Below are 23,751 nucleotides of genomic sequence, written 5' to 3'. Positions count from 1 at the left end.
CTTAAGGCAATTGTTGATTGGCCTACACCTTCTAGTGTGCATGAGGTGAGGAGTTTCCATGGTCTTGCTACCTTTTATGGAAGGTTTATTAGCAATTTTAGCACCATTGCAGCACCTCTCACCAATTGTCTCAAACAAAAGTCCTTTGTTTAGACTGATGAAGCCCAAGAAAGCTTCCAACTTTTGAAGAGGAAGTTAATTGAAGCTCCTATCCTTGCCTTGCCCAATTTTGAAAAGATATTTGAGCTTAATTGTGATGCCTCAGGAGTGGGAATTGGTGGTGTCCTTAGCGAAGAAGGGCAGCCCATATCATTCTTTAGTGAGAAGTTGAATGAAGCAAAACTTAGGTATTCTACCTATGACAAGGAATTTTATGCTATTATTCAAGCCATCAAGCATTGGAGTTACTATTTGGCCTACAAGGAGTTTATTCTACAAATCGATCATGAGGCTTTGTAATATCTCAATAGCCAATCTAATGTGAACAAGAGGCATGCTAAGTGGGTAAGCTTTTTGCAGCAATTCACTTTCTCATTGAAACATCAGTCGGGAATTTTCAACAAAGTGGTTGATGGGTTGAGTAGGAGGACTAATTTCTTGGTGGAAATGCAAGCTAAGGTCGCTGGTTTTAAAGTTTTCAAGGAGAGTTACCAAACATTTAAAGCGTTATTTTCCAACTGAAACTTGAGGGCAAGTTTCCTTTATGGAGGGGAGTATGATGCAGCCACCCTCTATCCTTAGGCCAACCAACCAACCCCCCCTCTACCATTAGGACTGACAACCAGCCACTCTCTACAAGCCAAACAGCCAGCCAACCTTTCTGACCTCTTAGGGCAACCAGCAGCCCCTTATTTTGACTTCCCATATCTGCCATGTATCCTCTTTAATTACAGCTTTGACTTATGTAACTATTAGCTACTTTATTTCCTAATAGTTAAAGATTATAAATAGGCTAGTATTGTAAGAGTACAATCAATTTTTTTATGTAAATATAATTTAGTTTTAGACCTGGATAGAAACTTGTTTCTCCAGTTTCTCTGTAATTCCAGCTTTAATTCTTAATTTTAATGCAATTCTAGTTCAAGTTCTAAATCAATTGATCTTGATTCCCATCACTATGTTCATTCAGATGTTTGGAGTCCAATTTCAGTTTCTTCTCATAGCGATGCTCAGTACTTTGTCAATTTCTATGATGACCACTCTAGAAGAGTATGGATTTATTTTATGAGGCATAAGTCTGATGTGTTTGGCATATTTAAAAAGTGGAAAGCGCAAGTTGAAAATTAGACTAGCAGGAAAATTAAATACTTTAGAATAGATAATGGACTATAGTACAAAGATAAAAAAAATTATAAGATTTTGTGAATTAGAAGGTATTACTCGTCACTTCACAGTTAAAGAAACTCCACAGCGGAATGGGGTTGCAGAGAGAATGAACAAAACCTTAGCAGAAAGAGCCAAATGCATGAGATTGAATACGGTTGCCTAAGGTGTTCTTAGCAGAGACGGTAAACAAAGCAAGCTTCATTATTAATAATTCTCCATCATCAGCCATTGATTTCAAGATTTTAGAAGAGGTTTGGTCAGGTAGACCAGTTGATTATTTGAGTCTAAAAATCTTTAGTTGTCTAACTTATGTGCATGTGCAGAGTGGGAAGCGTTCTTAATTGGATTTGAAGTCGAGAAAATGCTTATTTCTTGGTTTTGAAAAAGGTGTTAAAGGCTACAAGCTTTGGGATCCAATCTCAAAGAAAATGGTGACCAATAGAGATGTCATATTTGATGAAGCCTTTATGTTGAGACAGAATGAAGCAAAGACATGATAAAAGTTCATAGGAGAAATTAACTGTTGAGGTGGAGTTTGACAAGAATAGTTCACCCAGTGATAAGGGTAATGATAATGATATTGATCCACAACAACAACAAGAAGAGCCATATTCAATTGCTAAAGGTAGAGAGAAGCAGGTTCACAAAGCACCACATAGATATGGCATTGAAGATATGGTTAGCTTTGCTCTCATAACCAGTAGTGGAGATCCATTGTCCTATAGGAACGTAGAAGAGATGGGGTCACTACAGAAGAATAAGACTTGGGAATCATTGAAATTGTCCAAAGGAAAGAAGGCTATTGGTTGCAAGTGGGTATACCGCAAGAAAGAAGCATTATCAGAAATTGAAGGTGAATAATTCAAGGCACAGTTAGTGGCTAAGGATTACTCACAAAAAGAGAAAGAGAATGCACCAAGTATGTTAACAAAGCCAATTTCAATAGAAAAGTTCAAGAGCTGCTTCAACATGATTGGTGTTTGCAACTTTTGAGCCCTTAAGGTCTAAGACGGAGGCGATGGAGGAATTTGCTAGTGTAGCTTGATCAATTCAAGCCAAGGTGGAGATTTGTTGAAGCGGGCCAACGTGTGTGGCTCGAATTGCCACAAGCCTAAGTCAATTACAAGTAAACCAAATACAACTTGTAATAGGAAAACACAAGTCGAAGTCGGTCATAGTAGTTGACCAAATACAATTGATACAAGGAATCCTACATTGCCAACTTAAGCATAGCAATATATAAGTGCCAGTGTGTGGCAATTACAAGAGACAATTCCTAAAACCTAGCAGCAGCCGCATAAGAAGAAGAATAGAGTTTTCTTGTCTAGTGGATGAAAGAGAGTTAGGGTATATTGGGATTTGGGTTTCTAGAGAGTGTTATTATGCACTATTGTATCTCCCTATTTTTATAGTGAAATTTCTTCGTCATTGCCGTGGAGGTAGGTAATTTCTCAAACCACGTAAATTCTTGTATTTTTTGTGTGTACATGTTATTTAATTTCTACTTTTTTACGGCAGCAGGATTTTCAATAAAATGCAAATTTCAAAGTTTTCAAGAAAATTACCTCCATTAACTCCATTAACTTTAAGATGAAAACATTGGAAACATTGGAAAAAACTTTGAGAGTTATATATCATTTTTATTATTTATGGTAAGTTTAAGTTATGACCAAGATTTACACTACTTTTGAGGTAAATTCCTTCATTTAGGCAATCATTTAATATTTAATCATTTTTGGTATTTATGGTATGTGCTTTACTGTAAACAAGTTGATAGCAATGACTATAAGATCTGAGCACCTTTTATTTTATCAATGGTTCTAACATATTTAAGCAATTCCAATCCTGCCTTCAATAAGAAATTTTTAGGTTGCCAAAATGTTAAGGCCACAACAAGTCCTCTAAGTGTTCCAAAAAATGATACTTAGCTTTTCTTATGGTGGTACGATTTTCAATAAAATGTAAGTCTCAAAATTTCCGTGAAAATTTCATGAGCTATCAGATTAAGAAATAATCCTGTCATGTTTCCTTATGACAATGATAAAATTGTGTATCAACACTAAAATGAAAACATTGGAAATAAGAATATTTAGATGGATAGATGAAAATACACGTAAAGATATAATTTAAAATAAGGAAATCTGCTTGAAGTTAGGGGTGACCTTATTGATAAAGTTAGAGGTGGTCATGTTTAGAAGAGAGCGATTAATACACCAGTAAGAAAGAACAAGTCGATTCAAGTTGAGCTAATGAAAAAGGGTAGAGGACGACGAAAAAAAAAAAAAAAAAAAAACAAAAAAACATTAGTAGAAGTAATTAAAAGGACTTGTCAAGTAAGGAAGTAACGAAGACTATGAATTCGGAGAGAATAGAATTAAGTAAAAATACATGTGGCTGACTAAACTATTGAGAATTCATAATTGACACTAAAAATTTTTGGGACTAAGACTTCATTGCTGTTGTATGGTAATTTTAAGTTATGGCCATGACCTATGCCACTTTTTGGACAAATTCCTCCATTTAGGCATTCGTTTAGTAATTCTTTCTATTTACGGAAAGTTTTTTTAAATTTCAATTTAGAATTCAAAATAAGATCCCATTTGTTTTGAAATGTTTCCTAAGGTTTGTAGGATTTGATTTTGTAAATTTTATAATTTTGATGTTTTTGGCGATTTTTCATATCTCTAGCCTCATTTTTTGCTTAACGGGTGTTTTATGGTCTACTAGCCTCTCTATGATTTCTTTTCCCATTTATATGCATAGTAGCCTCCAAGAAAAAATTCAGAATTTCGTTAATATAAATTTCTAAAAGTTTTTTCTCCGTTCCATTTAGTGGACATTGAATTTCTCCTTGTGAATTAATGGAATCTCTTATGGATTCAAGAGTTATTACCTCAAAGTAGATGTAATTTGTTTCTTATGACTTTCCACCTCACTTATTTACCAAACTAAAAAACTTCAAAACATCATACCTGTAACTCAAGAGATAGTCGGTTCATTTTGCCAAGATTCGCTGGACGTAGATTATGCCTTTCAATTACTTGCTGCATACTTCAGACAACAAAAGGATAACACATTCAATTCTTTTACCTGTCTCACATTTTATTAAATTGAAAGTGCGGACGAACTTATTAACTACTAGTATGTATTTCTGACTCATATCTAATGAAATAAAATTGAGTTGGTGACTAAAGAATTAATTATTTATCTCATGCTAGCATTCCACATATCTACCATTGTTTGCAAGCCAATTGTGTTCTCAATTAAAATGTGAAGCACAAGTGATATTTATATTGATTGGCACAAACTATGTGCAAACTTCTAATTTGGTCAAACTATAAAGGTGAACATCTATATGAACCCCAATATGAATAAGAATAATTTGAGAATGATAGATTTCTCTTTGTTTGGTGGTGAATGGTGATGTCTAGGGCTTGCAGGCAAATTCTAGGTGGTGAAGCCTAGTATTTGTCTTGTTAATTCTCTCATTCTTATTTTCCTACTGTGTTCTACATCATATTAATTTCTCACTTATTTAGTAAATTTCTAATTTTTGCAGGCATAAAATAAAATGACTTAAGACTTTTGGATTTGGTTCAAGCTATTGCATTAAAATGTTACATAATTACTGCTTGCAGGATAAATATCATACAGTAAATACTGTTTCAGTTTTGGAAAGTTTAAAGATTGAAAAATACTCTAAAATTCAAAGTTAGACTTCACAAAACTCGTCATATTAGTTTTCCATGACAGTTCATCATGAAACCCTACAAAATCCTAGACATATAGGTATGCAATTCTTGTTATTTAAATTAATGTTGCTGAAAATTTGATCATTAACTACATTGAAATTCCTTTTGAAAATGCTTTATCTGGTTAATTGCAATTCTTAACAACCACAATCAAAGACAAGTTGACAAGTCCCACTAATGCACTGTAAAGAGCACAATTATGATGGAAAAGACCATGTTATTATCATGATCCTGATTAATGTGACTATAAGATCAATACTAAAACTAACATAGTACTTATCAAATTTGAAAAAAATCTAGTTAATTGACTAGGTTATGCTACTTATTTTCACTGTGGTTTAATTAGTAATTAGAGATTCTTATTCAAAGTCAAGTCAGTCATGACAGCATTTCGCATGAGTATGTCTTCCTAATCTTATTCTTTCTACTTGTTGGCTTACTAAAGCTAGTCTTGCCAATCAGATATCTTCACAACTAGGTTATTCCAACATTTGATCGTGTTCATCATTCCAGTCATGGAATTATCATCAATTGAAACTTAAGTGGTTATCCTGTCTGTCTGTAGTCCTTCATTAAGAATTGTGTAACTAGCCTTGCTTAGATGGTAAAGTCTCTTATATTTAGGAACATGTAAGCGTAATTCTTTTTTTCATTTTTAAAATAAACGAGAAAACACTTTTGTCCTCTCTTGATGTTACCATTTTCCTATCTGTAATGCTTGTTAGAATGGTAGAATTCTGTGTCACCTTTGATGTGATACTAGGGGTAAGATCTCCAATTTTCCAATTTGTGGTTTTGTATCACTGAATGGTAATTTCAGTTCAATTTAAGTACCGTATCTCAAAAGGCTAAACTAGAGTACTCTATATCTTTCCCTATGTGTCCTACATAGGTCTTGTTTTGAACATACACAGCTACAGTACCCCATTGAGATTTCAAGCAGACATACCATGCTCGTGAACAAATATTTTCTATGAGATCCTGACTTGTCCACTGCTTGTGCAGCCTCATTTCAAAGAATTTGGTTATGCACTCTCCGTATAAATACATGCTTCATCCATATCCTAGAACTTTCTTTTTGAAGTCTCAAGCTGCAATCTTTGAGGGAGGGTTTGGCGTGGTTAGCTTATGAAGGGTTTAACCTTGGAGGAGAGAGACATTTGACCACACTATCCAACCAAGGAGGAAAAGGTTATTCCTAACAAGCTCGCAATAACATGAAAAATATAAAAGGTGACACAGAAAAACTACCTTCTATAGTCAAAATCCTATTACCCTTCAAAACAAAAATCCTATTAATGCCATTGCATGAAATTACTACTTACTACTAATCATTGTAGTGGAGATAGTGAGGAAAGAGTTAACTGTATAAAATTGCTACTCATAATTTTAGTGGAGACATTGAGGACAGAGTAAAATATATAAAGAAGTTGCATGAAAATGTTCAAGACTGATTTCTCAAACAAATTCAAAAGTACCAAAAAAGTAAGCCAACAAACATAGAAAACCAGCAGCTTGTAAGGAAGGTGATTTGGTGGGGATTCATATTGAAGAGAATGCTTTCTAGTCGGATATCTTGACTTTTGACAAGAGTTGATAGTCCTCTCAAAGTAGTTCAATGTTTTAGCAAAAATATATACAAACTATATAAAGTCAAGTGATTAGGTCTTGTTAGCTGTTTTTTAAATATTTGGTTAAACCTTTACTTTGTATAGTTTGTATTGAAATGTAAGTTAATTTCTTATGCGTGGAGAGTTGTTCCAAGTAAATCCTGTTTAAGTCCTAGATCATGAATGAAATTAAAAGAGAGTACTATTTTGAATTGAAAATTGGCCTTTGGCTTTTCTTATATCTCTTAGCATCAAACCTTCTACCTAAGAAAATTTTTGTAGACAACTTATCCGGAAATACCTAACAACACAGGATAAACGAAGTCCTTCCTGCTCATTGTTTACCAAAAAAATTGCATTATTGATAAAATTTCTCTATATGAACAATCAATACCCAAAACTATTTTTTCAGTAAACAATCAAATAAATATCCAAATTTTTCATAAGATTTAATGAATGAAGGGAAAACTTTAAGATTGTGAACCAAATCTTCTAATTTTCTATTACATATAATTTTTTATATTCTCTCTTCCTTTTTTTCCCCCCTAAAATCAACATCTATTGATCTCTTCTCACATTTCTTGCTATTTTCTAAATGTGTTATTTTTTCCTTCTTTATGGGTATTAAGCATGGAAATTCTAAAATGGAGTTTAAAGTTAATTCTATTTCCCCAAATTTGAGTGAACAATACTAACAAATTTTTTTTTTCTTTTTATTTATTTATTTTTTTTTTTTTTTGAGAACCTAACAAACTAAAGTTTCTTACTCCCTAATGTTGTACTTCACATGACAGGTAATGCACACATTAGAACGTGATGGAGCACCCTTATATGATATATGATATCATGCCAATTTACAAAATAATGGAGCACCCTGTATGATTTCATATAAGATGACTTCAAACTTATGTGGCACAAAAAACTTAATTTGATTTCAAGCAAAAAATGATAATTTTATTTTATCATTAAACCCTAAATGTCTCTTCAATATAATAATTAAAGCAAAAAAAATTAAAATGAAATTTAAAAAAAAAAATTTGAGATAGTTTCATTAGGATATCCTTTCAGGTACGATGTTTAGGCATATCTAATGCTATTAATATAGGCTCTTAAAATTGTGGATAATTTTTTTTTTTTTTTTGAAAGGAAAATTTGTGGGTTGCCTATATACCAGTAACCCAACTTTTAGTGACTTTGGATTTCAGTATATATTTTGGGTAATAAATGCAAATCTTCCTTTATCATCTTTTAAAAAAAATATGATTTTCTTTTATCTTTTTTTTTTTTTTTTTCCAAATACAAAATTTAATAATCTAGACAATTAATAATAGGAATTTGCTATGATCACGTTTGTATATGGAACTATTTATTCTATCATTTAAAGAAAATATAATGTGGCAAGATTCTAAGGAAAGATTTTAATGTAGAGTACAATTTAAAATCAAATAAAAATATAAATTACAATAATGATGTTAGAATTGTAAGGACTCAAAAACTTATGTGATAAAATTTTATTAGGTCAACCAAAAGTTAAACTTCTCTAAAATGCACATGAAAATATATATGATATTTTTTCTCTATCTTATTTTCTATTTATAATGTAAATATGAAATATGAAAATTATCATAGCTATTAACTAGCATTTATTATGATAGTGTTTGTGTATAAAACTATATTTTAGCATTAGATATTTATTGTCATTATATTTGTATAGGAACTAAATATTCTATCATTTAAAGAGAATGACCAAGTTTGGCTACAATCTTAGTTGCATCCTTAAGCTTCAACTTCCTCCAAGACACTGACATGTGTTATTGTTTACACATGACTCACATAATCACACTTAACCCAATCAATTCTTGTCATGTGCATTGCAGACATGCATGTTAGTTTCTTAGGACTAACTTAATCCTATCTTGGGACTACATACTAATTGAAGGGATGGAAATATAAGAAATATTAGGATATTAGAACAAATATGAGATTCCTAATAGGAGATCCTCAAGAAATTTTAGATGTCAAATTACAAACAAGTTAGTACTCCTGTGGAATGTGGAATGTGGAATGAAGTTGTCAAAGCATGATGATAGAGAGAGGGTATATCAAACATTCTTCAAGAGTTTGGTTGGAAGTCTGAGGTACCTAATATGCACAAGACCGAACATTCTCTTTGGCGTTGGACTTCTAAGTCGCAACATAGAAGTACCAACCATGAATCATTTGATGACAGCCAAGAGAATTCTTCACTATATGAAAGGTACACTAAATTTTGGATTATTATATTCACCCTCGAAAGAGTTTAAACTTGTTGGCTATAGCCATAGTGATTGGGCTGGTGACACCAATGATAGAAAGAGTGATAGTGGGTTTGTATTCTATCTGGGTGATATTGCATTTGCATGGACATCCAATAAGCAACCAACTGTGACTGTATGTTGCTACTACCTCTAGTGTTTGTCATGCAATATGGCTTGGAAATTTGTTGAAGGAGTTGCAAATGTTGCAAGAAAAAGCTACGAATTTGTGGACAATAAGTTAACACTGGCTCTTGTAAAGAACCTAGTCTTTCATGACCGAAGCAAGCACATTGATAACTAGTATCATTTTATTTGAGGATGTATTGCTAGAAAAAAAATTCCACTTGAGTTTGTGAAGTCACATGATTGGGGCGCAAATATCTTCACAAAGCCACTAAACTGTGACACCTTCTACAATATGCAAGCCTAATTTGTGGTGATTAAAAATTAAGTTTAAGAGGAGGTGTTGAAAGTTAAACTTAATTTATGTTATGAAAATCTATTTTATTTATGAAATGAGTTAGTTGAATAGTTATGATACATAAAATAATGAGGCAAGTTTACTTAATGAATTTATAGAGAGTTTGTTTTGGAGTTATATAATAAACATAAGGAAAGTTATGGTTGGAAATGGAGTTTATATACCTCATGCATCCCTCATTTTAAAAAAAGTGTGAAAGAAGAGAAATACAATTATTTAAGAGTTTTCTTCCTCTTCTTAAAGGAAGAGTTTTTTTTTTTTTTTTTTTTTTTTTTTTTTTTTTTTTTTTTTAAGAAAGCAAACATTAAAGGCAGAGTTGAAGCAGCTAATTGAAGCTATACAATATGCAAGTGCAAATCTAAAATTCAGGGAAAATAAAAAATTAGATCATACGCTAATTAATAGGCAATATTCAAAGACAAAATAACCCGCTTATAGAACTTCAAAACAAGTAGCAGCTACACATATACGTTAAACCCTTCAAGGTAAGAATTGAAAACTGTTTATTTGGTTTACCCAAAAAAAAAAAAAAAAAAAAAACTGTTTATTTGTCTTTCTTTTTTTTCTTTTTTCTTTTTCCGTTCCCTTTTAATTCATTAGACAGAAACCATAAGATTTTGCAGTACTTTTTCATTTCTTTATTTGATGTTACATAGTACTATTTTTAAAATTATTTTCTCCTTATTTTATGCTACATAGTACTATTTTTTAAATCACTTATTTGGTTTGTTCAGTAAAGGATCTTTATTTTGAGCAGTTGGGTCTCTCACTCTCACACACACACACCTTAGAAATCATAAAATCATAGTGAATGCATGAACAAAACGATCAAGGAATGGACAATGACATATTTTTCTATAGATAGAAAAAAGGGTTTCTCTCTCTAGTCAAAAAAAATGAGAAAATAAAAAGGGTTTTTCTATAAGTAGAAAGAAGTGTTAGAAAGAGATTGAAACCTTGAGCTGGCGTATTCAAAGAGCTTTCCTGTCGCAGAAAAGACCATGAGACCAATTTCAGCATCGCAGAGAGTAGAGAGCTCAAAAGCTTTCTTAAAAAGTCCTCTCCTCCTCTTTGAGAATGTCACCAGCCTTGCCGTCGTGTTGTCAATCTTCTTAATCTGAATTTTCCGCCTCGTCATTTTCCCAGATATTAGGTTATCAGATCCTTTTTTCTTTTTCTTTTTTTGCTGAGTAGGTTATCAGACCCTTTACTTCAAAGTTCTACTTCTATCCAAGTTATTAGCCCAACCTAGTATTCCAGATATATAGAAACTATTTGCATAGAAAGTTGAGAGAGAGAGAAGAAAAGAGACATGTAGAGAATAGTATAAAAGTAAATTACTCATCAGTATTCCAATAAAATAATTGTTTTTTTTTGGTAAATAATAAATAAATAAATAAAATAATTGTTACGGATTTCGGAATGGTAAAGAAAAATAAAATGAATGCTATGTATTATTTTACGGAAGAGGAATATTGTCTTTCATAGAAGTTTAGCCAAAGTATCAGATCAAAAATACAAAAAATCAAACTGCACTTGCTTTTTTTCATTTTTTTTTTCCCTTTTTGTGAATAAAACTGCACTTACTCAACCAATAAAAGATGGAAAAATAAAATAAAATCTGAGCAAGGGGTGTACCCTTTTTTTTGTTGGTAAATAGGGGTGTACCCTTACAGAGCCCACATAACTAACAAAACTGTTGTTTCTCAACCAAAAAAAAAAACTGTTGTGTAGCATGGAACCACACTAGCTTAATTTTAACACTGAATTTATTATTATCATAAATTATGTATTAAAGATATTTTCTTAATTCTTTTTAAAGTTACATCGTAATTTCAAGATGAACACAACCATTATAATAGTTAAATTATAAGTTCCTTTATTTACATTTGAATCTAGTTTTTCCATCTATCCCCATCTGATTGCACCATTAAGTCCTATCTCTCTCCAACAGCAAAATTATGTCATTTTTTGTAAGGATTACATTGAAAACATATATAATTTAAATGACTGAATTGAAAAAGAAAAATTAAAACTATTGGAACAAAATTTAAAACTAGTTAAGATTAGATGACGCATTTTGTATTTAGTCTTCTAAAAAGCTAGGCCAAGAGCCTTGTGAATAGGTAATATTACCCAATTCTTTCGTAGAGGAGAATTTGAGATCAAATCATGTATGAAAAAAAAAAGAAATAAAATCTACTTAGGTGGTGTGTGGTTAAATTTGAAAACTAGACTAAAATAAAGTTCAAGACAAGGCTATTTAAAGATAGAGATAAAAAGAAAAGTTTTTCTTTTTTATTTTATATGAAAAGGAGGCTAAATAAAGTTAAGAACAAATTAATATTGTTTCTAAATAATTTGTAGGTTTTAGTTTCATCCGTGAACCAATGCTTGTGTTAACTTAATTATTCAATGTTGTTTCTTAAGGAAAAAAAAAAAAAAAAAAAAACCAAAACAAAACAATAATAGCATTTAATTCAATGTTACCTTTGTTCCACATTCCTTTTAAAAATTGAACATAGAGTGATTTTCATTTTCATGAAATTGCTTTACAAAGGCATGAGACTAGAGAGTTCAAAAGAAATTGAAAAACTGTTGTTTAATTATATACTCTAAAACTCTAATTTGGTTGGGAATCAATTGATTTCATTTTAGTCATCTTATGGGTAAAATGTAATAATTGAAAGATTGTAAAAAGAAATTGTAATTGGACAATATCATAGGTGGATATAGTGGCAGAGCATCAAAGGATCCGGGGTAGGGGTGGGGAGGGTAACCCAAATTTTTTTTTTAAATGTTGAATATTTCTTTCTTTCTTTTTTTTTAATCCATACAAATTTTATCAAAAAAATCTTATATATATGAAATGGCAAAGTAGCATGATTTATAACATCCTAAATCTTAGTTAAAATTTTTACATATCTATAAATAAAATTATTATTTTAAAGTATAAATTTATTTAATAAAGTATAAGGTTATTTATATTTATTTAAATAGAATCACAATTTCATTAGGGCTGGACATTTATAAATTATAAGAGCACTCACAGCAGTGGTGCTATATTGCTATATTGCTATATTTTAACTCCTTAAACACCAAAATCAAGCTGCAGCAGTGGAGCTAAATCTATTTTTTTTTAACTCCATTGCTACAGTGCATATCTATAAATAGATGTGCACTGTTCATGAGAGCTAAAAAAAAATTATTTTATTCTACCAATTGATTAAAATATTATTTCATTCTCTCTCTCACTTCGTGCCTCTCTCTCTCTCAGTCACTCCATTTGAAGCTCTCACCCTCTCCCAAAACTCTCTCAAGCTCTCATCCTCTCTCAGTCACTCTCCTCTCTCACCATCACTCTCTCAAGCTCCCTCATTCACCACCGCTGGCCTAACACAGCCGTCCCAAGCTGCCGATCGCCTCAGACCCACGCCTTAGACCTCTCTGTCTCACCAATGGTGGTGGTGGTTATGTGGGTAGATCGGCGTCGGTGGGTGGCTGGGTTTGTCAGCATTGGTGGGCTGTGGTGTGGTTGAATAGTCACTGGGCTATGGTGGGTAGATTGGCGTCGTTGGGCTGTGTTGGGTAGATCGATGTCGGTTGGGTTCATCGGCGTCGATGGGTTGTGGTGTGGTTGGTGTGCTGTGGTGGCTCGGGTGGATTTCGTGGTGGTGGGTGTGGGTGTTGCCTGGTGAGTCGGGTGGGTGTGGGCTGATTGATTTTTTTTTTCTTTGTTGTGGTGGTGGCGGCGGCGGCAACTGTGGTTGTGTGTGTGGTTGTGATGGTTGTTTATTGTAGTGGATATATTATTTTATTGTGTTGAAAGCTAAAATAGATCTACTGCTACAGCATATGTGTAAGTAAAATAAATAAAGTAACTTTTGGTAAGTAACTTTTGGTGGAGCTAAAAAGTTAAATTTTTAGCTCCACTGCTATGAATGCTTTAATGAACATGTTTATGCTAGCAATTATCTCAAGTAATAATGAAAAAAAAAATGGTTTTGTTCTTATACTTTTGTAGACACCTAATTTTACAACCTGTATTTAACCTCATCTGGAGACAAAAGGGTAATTTTACATCCTGAAGGTAATCGTAACTTTTGACTGTAATTTCATTTACTTCATTTAAAACAAATCTTAAAATCTTAATAATCAAAACTATGGGTCACAGGCTCCGATCGAAACCATTAGATTAAAAGATATCATGAAATAAAGTTTTAACAACTAAGATATATCCACAAAGTTGAGTCTGATCACGTGTGATTATTAACAATTGATTTTAATTGGTACCATGAGTATTCAATTTAAAATCGGGGACATGTCATAATCCTATTCAATTGAACTATAAATAATTGGAAGGTTCCATGCACTTGATTAATTCGATAATCAAATATTAATGATTTCTCAATTATTGTTGTAATTATCCTTTAAAAAGGGCAATTAGGTAAAATTAAGGGATTTTAAGGCCCTAATAAATGTGATTTGATTAAAATGACATTTGCTCACTCTTTTGTTAATATCCTTGAATCATTACTAATGAAAACTTAAAATGTATTGTTCCTTTTTTTTTTTTTTTAATGTGTTGATGCTAATTATTTGACCATAATAGGTTTAGACAAATGGTTTTATCATTTTATTTTTATTTTCATAATTCGATAGTTGGAAGAAGAGTATTTGTCAATTGAGCTACAATGCTCTAGGCAAAAGGTTTTATAATTTAATGGCACATCTTGTAAAAATGAGGAGATTTAAACGTTTGATAATATCCTTTGATATGTTAAAAAAAAAAATTACTTAAGTTTTAGGCCCAAAAAATGTAAAAAGAAAACCAACAAACTACTAAATATATTAAAATGGAAATTTCATTTATATCATCTAAAACTTACAAAGAGAGAAATAGAAAAAGAGAAAACTCTACTTTACTTCTGTTCGGTAGAATTTACTTTGTAACCCTATGTTTTGGAAGGTGTTAATTTATTTTCTTCATTATATATAATATAATATAATGGAGAAAACACATTTATAAAATAATAATAATAACGGAGAAAACCCAGACCAAGAGAGTAAAATGATACATTTTCCAAATCGAAAGAGTGAAAAAATAACGAAAATGTTGAAACGGGTGTAATAAATAAATTGGAATCAAATTAGTAAAATATTAGATTTAGTTCCAGTAAAAGACAAATGAAGAGGTCAACATCTAAACTTTTTCAACAAGAGAAGAGGTAAAGGAACTGGATTTTTGAGGCCGTGACTTTTCTTATCTTTTGATGAAGCGGGCCCATGACTTAAATAAAAATGGACAACAAAATGGTCCAGGTACTTTTTCAGACACAAAAATGGTACAAAGTGACATGTTCCACATATGTTGTCCTTATACGTGGGATAAATTGGCCCAACACTCTTTTCACTTGTTCTACTCAAGAGTACAATTTCTATAAAAATCTTTTAAGTTCAATACCTACTTTGATTAATTTTGCTTAGAGTCCTGATGATTTTATAAAAATATTTTAAGTTTAATACCTACTTTGATTAATTTAGCTTAAAGTCCAATATTGGATATTGGGAAAATTTTTATTTTATTCAAGTCTGGTCTTGATCAAGTTCCTGAAATTGTTGACCTTTAGTTTTAAGAGGTCTCACTCAACTAATTTGATGTTACAATTATCAAAAAAATAAAAAATAAAACTAATTTGATGTTAAATATGTTCATGTTTTCTTGTTATACCAAAAAAAAAAAAAAAAAGTTTGGTGAGATTTACAATTGTAAACTTACTAGCATTAAAACACTAAAAATAAATATCACTTCTCCAAAAAGTAGAAAATTTGTTGACCTTTAGTTTTAAGAGGTCCCACTCAACTAATTTGATGTTAAGATTATCAAAAAAAAAAAAAAAAAAAAAACTAATTTGATGTTAAATATGTTCATGTTTTCTTGTTATACCAAAAAATAAATATGTTTGGTGAGATTTACAGTTGTAAACTTACCAGCATTAAAACACTAAAAATAAAAATCACTTCTCCAAAAAGTAGAAACATGTGAAAAAGAAAGTAGAAACACATGAAAATTATTGAGTATGCTATTGGTTGCTATTTTTAGTAAAGTGAGAAAAAGGGACTAAAAAGAATCATTCACAATTGATTAATCAATTGCTCGCTTGAAGAGTCATACACACATCTAGGAGATAATCAATTACTAGAAGAGTTCTAGCACCCCCAAAACAAAACGATAAAATTTGCAAAAAAAATAAAAAAACAAAACGATAAAAAAAAATAAAAAAACCTAAAAAGAAAAGAAAAGAAAGGAATGACATCTGATATATTCATCTTAACTAGCCCTAAGATTTTAAAAGTTTTTTGATGATTTTGCTTCATGGTGAGCGGTGAATACCAAATTTATATTCATATGATGCAGTTTTGACAACAACAAAAAACATATAATTTAAAATCTTGCTTTATTATATTTATATATATATATATATAGAGAGAGAGAGAGAGAGAGAGAGAGAGAGAGAGAGAGAGAGAGAGAGAGCCAAGACAAGATCTAGTTAAATATGGATGAAACCTGTGAAGTGCTAATCTTGAGTTGCCAAGGAAGACTAGGAAATAGAACAATCCAACCTAGAAAAATTCAAAATTCAAAATAAAAAACAAAACAAAAAAAGAAAAAAGAAAACAATGGGAGCAAATTAATATTATGAATTATGATATCACTTTTCTCAAGTTGATGCAAGAATCTGGATTGCAAAATCAAAGGAAGCTCATAGAAGTCTTATTGCAAGCAAGATTTACTTGAAAACATTTTTAGACCTTAAGGCTTAAAACAAGCGTACTCAAAAGCACCATTCTTGATAAAGAAATGTTGCAGCAAATATGTAATACTGGCAATCATGCAAAGATAAACAAAACCTATTGCAGAATTGTGAATCAATTTATCAATAGTATGACTTGCCATCAGTCTCAAACCTACACTTGACCTTTTCCAACACCCTTTACTTCATTTTCCATTGTAACAAATTGACCTTTGATTCATCCATAAAAATGATTAAGCATCCAAAATTTACCATATACACATGTAGACTCTTAGAATCAGTTGGAGGAAACAAATTGGTCTTACAAAAAATTAATTACAACTCTGAGCTAGGATTTGTATTTACTTAGCCATGGCCCTTTTTCTTTTGTATTTGAGAAAAGAGAATCCATGTATGCTTCTTGATCTTCACTATACTTCAGATTCATTTAGGAAAAGGTATCCTGCAAGACATAGAAAGATGCACTAAGGTAAAGAGTTTCTCTATAGTAGCGGCATGCATTCCTAGGCATGCAGTCAATGATGATAGTTAAGTTGCTACACAAACAGAAACATTGCTTATTGATGAGTTGAAAGTGACATCAACCTGTGGTTGCAATCATTAATTTCACCAACAAATTTATCCTTCAATACCAGATAAGCCCATATAGAACTGTAAATTAGAATATAGTACATATTGTAATGCTAAATCCAGAGAAATAACTAAACCTAAGGACAAATTTATTTGCTTGGTCAAGTTCCTCTATTGAAACTACAACTATATGCTATATGGCCCCTAAATATTGAGGTTTGATGCAAATTTCCTTTGATTGAATCCTGAATATTATTTCATACTTCATCCAGAAAACTATAAAAATTTAAGAATTTCACAAACTTACCCCAACTTGAGAGATATGTCTGAACTTTCATTGTCTTGAGGATCAAATGAGCTGCAAATATTGGTAATTGACTCAGATGACTGACCTTGTTCAAGTACATGCGTTTGAGTGCTAAACAGATTCTCCATCTGTGGAAGAGACATTTTTTATAATTGAGATAGGAAGAGAGGACAGAGGAGGAAGATTTTTTTTCTTTAAAAAAATACCTATCACCTGTTTTAATCGTTGGTTTTCTTCCATTAGTTGGGCTCCCTGCATTAAAAGAATAAGATGAGCAGAGAGCCACTACTAAGACTTCTTAGCCTTAAATACAAAATATAATTTAATTACTATGGCATATTTACCTAACTTCTTATGTAAGAAATCGATACGTTTTTTTGGGGGGACAAAATTGATTTAGGACAGGTGATAGGATAAACAATACAACATTCAGTTCTGAATTTATGTTGACAATGGTTTCAACAAAAGGTTCAACGGTGATTGTTACTTGTTACTTCTTGTTAGCCATGTGAACTCCTTTCTCTACCCATTGAGCTAGCCAGTGCACAAAAAGACCACGATTTTTATTAATTTGCACCAACTTGCATTAACATTATGACAAAGTTTTACAGTTATTTTCTAACATTTGCTAAAGATATGGATTTAGAGTTTAAGCTTATTACATTATAGTAGTCCTAATTGTACAGTCCTAAATATATTACTGTAATCCTAGGGTTAACACAGAGTTAGTCTACTACATATTCCCTTAAATAATTACACTATTATTCACATAATTCAATAATAAAGATTTGTTTAAGACTTTCTGCTGTTAACGTAGACCTCTAAGACAAAACCACCTTAATTCCTTGTGTTCTTTCAACTTCTCTTAGTTTCTTCTTGCCACCTAATATTTCAATATTTTACCATGATATCATTATGGAGCGGATCATCACTAAAGTACGAAGATGCTTTTCATTGAAACCATATGACCTTTTGCTTAAGGGCACTGATCTGTTCTGGAACTGTCTTGCAAACATTATAACAATTGTATGAAATGTCTTGCAAGGATTTAAAGTTTGGAACATGACCTTTTGCTGAAGTGCAGTGATCTCCTCCAGAAATCTTTCATCCTGAAAGGCAAAAGAGTTTTTTTATATTTAGAGAGAGTACATAAATTTCAACACTCCATTATAATGCCGGCAAACAGAGATAAAAAAGAGAGATGTGCCTTTGTTTCTGTAACACGGCTCAGGCCTACTTCAAGCACTTTCTCTAGTTTCTGTAATTCTTCTATATCCATTCCATGAAGCTCTTCTCCCTTCATCTTCCTGTTAGGTGTAAACATTTCTCAACATTAATTTTCTTGTGGTATATACATGTCTTTAAAGTAACAAGATGATAGTGACCTAATTATAATACCTCAGTTCATGTGTCTTGTCCTCAATTTCCTTGCTCAACATGGCGTAGGAGGCACCGTTCTCAAGCTAACATAATTAATTGCCGTTTATGAAGATTTTTGTAATGTGATTTGTACAGAGCACTTTTAATATAACAATGGTTCTAAAATTTGTAAGCATTTCGTGCCTTAAATAAGAAATTTTTAGAGCAGACCCAAATTTTAGGGTCATCATTCTCGGAGTGCTACAAGTAGTCTTCTAAGTAGTTCCAAAAAACATAGCATTTCTTATGGTGGTAGGATTTTCAATCAAATGTAATTTTCAAAGTATTCATGAAAATTTCATGAGAAAGATTCAGAGTCATGTTTCCTTATGACAATGATAAAATCACCTGCATTAACGTTAAGATGAAAACATTGGAAGAAACTTGAGAGGTTTAAATCATTTTTGCTATTTATGGTAATTTTAAGTTATGACCAGATCTACACTACTTTTACGGTAAATTCCTTTGTTTAAGAAATTATTTAATCATTTTTGGTATTTATGGTATGTGGCTATGTGCATGTCTTTACTGTAACAAGTTGATAGCAAAGTAGTTATAATACCCTAGTTCATGCGTCTTCTCTTCAATTTCCTTTCTCAACATGGTGTAGGGAAGGTACTTTTCTCAAGCTAACATAAAGGACTGCCGTTCATGAAGATTTGTGTTATAAGATGTGAGCGCCATTTATATTATCAACATGTAAGCAGTTCCAATCCTGCCTTCTATAAGTAATTTTTAGGGTTGGCCAAAATGTTAGGGTCATCATTCTGAGAGTGCTACAAGTAGTCCTCTAAAAGCACTAGCATTTGGGGTGTAAACACCCCCCCAATTGCTATTTTACAACCAAAACCACTAAAAACATGCTCCATCCAGGTTGGTATATGTAAAAAATTATACCATCTGTGAACAGTAAGTTTCTACATATACAACCCACTGTTCACAGTCGTAAACTTAAAAATATAATATTTTATTCTCTCTCTCCCTCTCTTCTCTCCTCTGACTCTCCCTCTTTTTTGTCTATCTCCACTCCTCTATCTATCTATCTCTTTCTCTGTCTCTCCCTCTTTTCTCTATATTTGATTTTTTTTCCCCCTCTCCTCTATCTCTTTCTCGGCTGTTTTTGGTTGGGTTGAATCGTGTTTGAGTTTCAGTTCTGGTCATTTGTTCTTGGGTATGCGTTTTGTTCTTGAGTATGGGTCACGGTGGAGATCGGGTTTGAGCCGTGGGTTTTGTTCTTGGGTATGGATCATGTTTTGTTTCGGTCATTTGTTCTTGGGTATGCATTTTGCTATTGGGTATAGGTCACGTTGGAGATTTGGTTTGGGTTTCAGTTTTGTCTCTCCCTCTTCGATCGTTTAGGTTTCAGTTCCGGTGGTGGTCGATGTGGAGAGTGGTGGAGTCGTGGAGCTGTGGAGATCAGATTGGGGCTTGGGTGGTTGATTAGAGGTTTCAATGGCTAAGGCTTCGGTGGATAAGGCTGGAATCGGTTGGGCTGAATCGATTGAGGCCTAGGTTGAATTGGTTGCAGGTAAGGCTGTGGTGGCGGTGGGTATTTGAGATTGGCTGCAAGTGATGGGTATTTTGGTTGTGATTTGTTCTGTGGGTTCGGATTTGGCTGGGTTAGGATTTTAGTTTGGTGTTCCAATGGTGGGTTTGGGGGTTTGGTTTGATGTTTCAATAGTGTTTCAGAGGTGATGGTGGTGGTGGTGTTGTTGTTTGGTTGGTTTGGTGTTTCTTGGTGGTTGGTTCAGTGGTGCTAGTGTTTCAATGAGTTTGGTTGTTGAAGAGAGACAAAGATGAACAGATGGGAGACAAATCAATAGTTTTTTATAGTATTTGTTTTGTAGTTTATATTATTTTATTGGGTTGTATGTAAAAGTAAGAACTGAGATGTTGGGTGAGTTGTTAAATGAGTTGGTAAAATAGATAAAGTGGTGTTTGAGGATGTAAAATAGAGACTTGTATGCATCCCCAGATGCTAATGCTCTAAGTGTTCCAAAAAAATATACTTAGCTTTTCTTATGGTGGTACAATTTTCAATAAAATGTAAGTTTCAAAATTTTCATGAAAATTTCATGAGATATCAGATTAAGAAGTAATCATGTCACATTTCATTATGATTATGATAGAATTTTAATATGTATAGAAGAAAATACATGTAAAGATAAAATTAAAAATAAGGATATTTGCTTAAAGTTAGGGGTGATCATATTTAGAGGAGAGCAATTAATGCACCTATAAGAAAGAACAAGTTGATTCAAGTTAAGGTAATGAAGAAAAGGTAGAGGAAGACAAAAAAAACACATTAATAGAAGTATACTTATTAAGTAAGGAAGTAACAAAGTATGGATTCAGACAAAATAGAATGAAGGGAAAATACATGTGGTTGACTAAACTGTTAAGAATCCATAATTGAACCTAAAAATTTTTGGGACTAAGACTTTGTTGTAGTTGTATGGTAATTTTAAGTTATGGCCATGACCTATGCCACTTTTCAAAAAAATTCATCCATTTAGGCATTCATTTAGTCATTTTTGCTATTTATGGCTAGTTGGTTTTTTTTTTTTTTTTTGGGTTAAAAACTTTCAATTAAGAATTCAGAATAACATCCCATTTGTTTTGGAAAGTTTTTTAGGGTATGTAGGATTTGATTTTATAATTTTGGCGATTTTTCATATTTCTAGCCTCATTTTCTGCTTGACACAAATTTGGGTGTTTTAGGGTCTACTAGCCTCCCTATGATTTATTTTCCTATTTATATGCATGGTAGCCTCCAAGGTAATTCAGAATTTTATTAATAAAAATTTCAAAAAGTTTTTTCTCCATTCATTTTGGTGAACTTCAAATTCCTCCTTGTGATTTAAAGGGACTTTTTATGGATTCAAGAGTTATTATCTTAAAGTGTAACGACCCAAGGAAAAGCACTAGCCACATCTGCGCTATACCTCAAAAGAACTAGTCACAATTGAGGCTCCTTGTAGTTGTTAATAAAGTCCAGTTTAACCTAGTAAATACCCGATGTGGGACTCATCACACGTCCACATACATCACAAAATCAATCAAATTGGGGCATCACAATCTTCTCCACTCAAATCTCTAACGTCCTCGTTAGGGCCCATTTTGTGTGGTAATGTCTCCGAGCCCACATGGGATTACCGGGCCGGCTCTGATACCAAATGTAATGACCCAAAACGCTAGCCACATCTGCGCTTGCCACATCTGTGCTATACCTCAAAAGGACTATTCACAATTGAGGCTCCTTACAGTTATTAATAAAGTCCAGTTCAAATACCCGATATGAGACTCATCACACACCCATACACATCACACAATCAATTAAATTGGGACATCACATAAAGTATACGTAATCTTTGACTTGTGACTTTCCAACTATGTCACTTATTCACCAACTAAAAAACTTTAAAACATCATACCTGTAGCTCAAGAGAGAGTTGGTCCATTTTGCCAAGATTATCTGGATGTAGATTGTGCCTTTCAATTACCTGCTGCATGCTTCATACAACAAAAGGATAGCACATTCAATTCTTTTATCTATCTCTCATTTTAATAAAACGAAAGTACGAATGAACTTATAAACTACTAATATGTATTTCTAACTCATATCTAAGGAAAAGAAATTTGAGCTAATGACTGAAGAATTAATTATTTATCTAGTGTTGGCATATCTACCATTGTCTACAGACCAATTGTGTTCCCAATTAAAATGTGAACCACAGATGATATTTATATTGATTGACACAAGCAATGTACAAACTTCTAATTTGGTCAAACTATAAAAGGTGAACATCTATATGATGAACCCCCCAAACTATTTATATTGATTGACTCAAGGGATACATTATGATGCAGGGAGCATTAAAATTATCTAAGATTTTATTTTTAAATCTAAAAATTATTTTGTTTCTGAATTTAAATTTTAAATTTGGGATTGGTGTTATCCCTAAACCATATTAAACTAGTGCTCTTGTAATGGTGAATTGCAATACAATTTGAATAAGAATAATTCAATGATTTAAGAATGATGACTTTCACTTTGTTTGGTAGTGATGCCAAATACCCTTAGTTTGTGATGCCTAGGGTTTGCATGCAGATTCTAGGAGTTGAAGCCTCTGGTTTTTCCTGTTTATCCTTTTATTCTTCTTTTATCCTTATTTTCCTATTACATTCCACATTAAATTGTTATCAACTTGATATCAGGACATTCAATACGCTCCACCCAATCCAAATTAGTCTAAAAAAAATGTCCACCCATTAGCCCAATTTCCAAAAGAAGACGTGAGATTAGCCCATTAAACCCAGAAGCCAATCCATGCACATCTAGTGTTGTTTGGCTTTTAGCAGCAAGTAAAGTTTTAGTCTTTGTATTTTGTGTCTCTTTGAGCTAAAAATGACTTCCTTTGATAGAGATTTTGAGGAGCATCAATCTTAAGGAGGATGGGAAAAGCCTCCTTAACCCTCATTCCTCCATTGATGACCTCCTCCCTCTTATTGATAAAGTTATAAATTTGTTAGCAAATGTGGATCAAGCACCATCCAAATCAATGCAAGATGCACTTTTACCCTCAATGAAGGCATTGGTCACTAATGAACTTTTGAGACATGCTGAAATGGATATGAAGGTTTCAATTGCATCTTGCATTATTGCGATTACAAGGATAATAGCACCAGATACCCCATATGATGATGAGCAAATGAAGGAAATATTTCAGCTAATTCTAACAGCATTTGAAAATTTTTCTCATGTATCCAATTGCTGTTGTACAGAGGTTTCAATTCTTGATACTGCTGCAAAGGTCAGGTCATGCTTGGTGATGCTGGACATTGAGTGTGATGCATTGGTTGTTGAGAAGTTTCAAATTTTCTAAAAAATAATTAGGTCCAACTATTCATCTGTTGTAGTTTTGACCATGGAAACAATTATGTCTCTGGTCATATATGAAGATAAAGAAATTTCCTTGGATCTTCTTAGTCCACTTTTAACTAGTGTAAAAATGGAAAATCAAAATGTTTCACCTATTTCATAAAAATTGGGGGGGGGGGGGGGGGGGGGGGCAAGTAATCACTAGGATTAATGCCTAATCAAAAAAAGCAAAAAGAAGTGGGTTATCCCACATCGCCTAGTTGTGTGTCCCTATACAAGTTTAAAGCCTTCA

At 32.4% G+C, this 23,751-nt stretch overlaps 2 protein-coding genes across 7 annotated transcripts in view; both read right to left on the bottom strand.

Moving 5' to 3' along the window:
• LOC126705339 (MADS-box protein JOINTLESS-like) overlaps window positions 1-10,793 on the bottom strand; it is a 52,487-nt gene extending 41,694 nt beyond the window's left edge. For 2 of the 3 annotated variants that reach the window (XM_050404284.1, XM_050404282.1), the window contains exons 1-2: window positions 10,423-10,793; window positions 4,299-4,377 (exon numbers count right to left, since the gene is read on the bottom strand). In XM_050404284.1, coding sequence (XP_050260241.1) covers window positions 4,299-4,377; window positions 10,423-10,604 — 261 coding nt within the window. In that variant the 5' untranslated portion in view covers window positions 10,605-10,793. The remainder of the gene's footprint in view (window positions 1-4,298; window positions 4,378-10,422) is intronic. The other variant, XM_050404283.1, reaches the window with a different exon arrangement.
• LOC126705336 (MADS-box protein JOINTLESS-like) overlaps window positions 1-23,751 on the bottom strand; it is a 75,432-nt gene that overhangs the window by 7,431 nt on the left and 44,250 nt on the right. Inside the window, exons 3-9 of one of the 4 annotated variants that reach the window (XR_007648255.1) lie at window positions 22,012-22,090; window positions 18,557-18,621; window positions 18,366-18,465; window positions 18,226-18,267; window positions 17,369-17,410; window positions 17,159-17,288; window positions 16,492-16,723 (exon numbers count right to left, since the gene is read on the bottom strand). Coding sequence is in view for 3 of the 4 variants with exons in the window: in XM_050404277.1 (XP_050260234.1) it covers window positions 16,692-16,723; window positions 17,159-17,288; window positions 17,369-17,410; window positions 18,226-18,267; window positions 18,366-18,465; window positions 18,557-18,621; window positions 22,012-22,090 (490 nt within the window). In the remaining variant the exon portion in view is untranslated. Of the gene's footprint in view, window positions 1-16,357; window positions 16,724-17,158; window positions 17,289-17,368; window positions 17,411-18,225; window positions 18,268-18,365; window positions 18,466-18,556; window positions 18,622-22,011; window positions 22,091-23,751 lie in introns of those variants that run through there. The other 3 variants (XM_050404277.1, XM_050404278.1, XM_050404279.1) reach the window with 3 other exon arrangements.

This window comes from Quercus robur, chromosome 11, assembly GCF_932294415.1.
Source record: "Quercus robur chromosome 11, dhQueRobu3.1, whole genome shotgun sequence".
Classification (NCBI taxonomy): domain Eukaryota; kingdom Viridiplantae; phylum Streptophyta; class Magnoliopsida; order Fagales; family Fagaceae; genus Quercus; species Quercus robur.
Note: the sequence above shows the minus strand (reverse complement) of the source record. Positions and strands in the feature narration are given on the sequence as shown.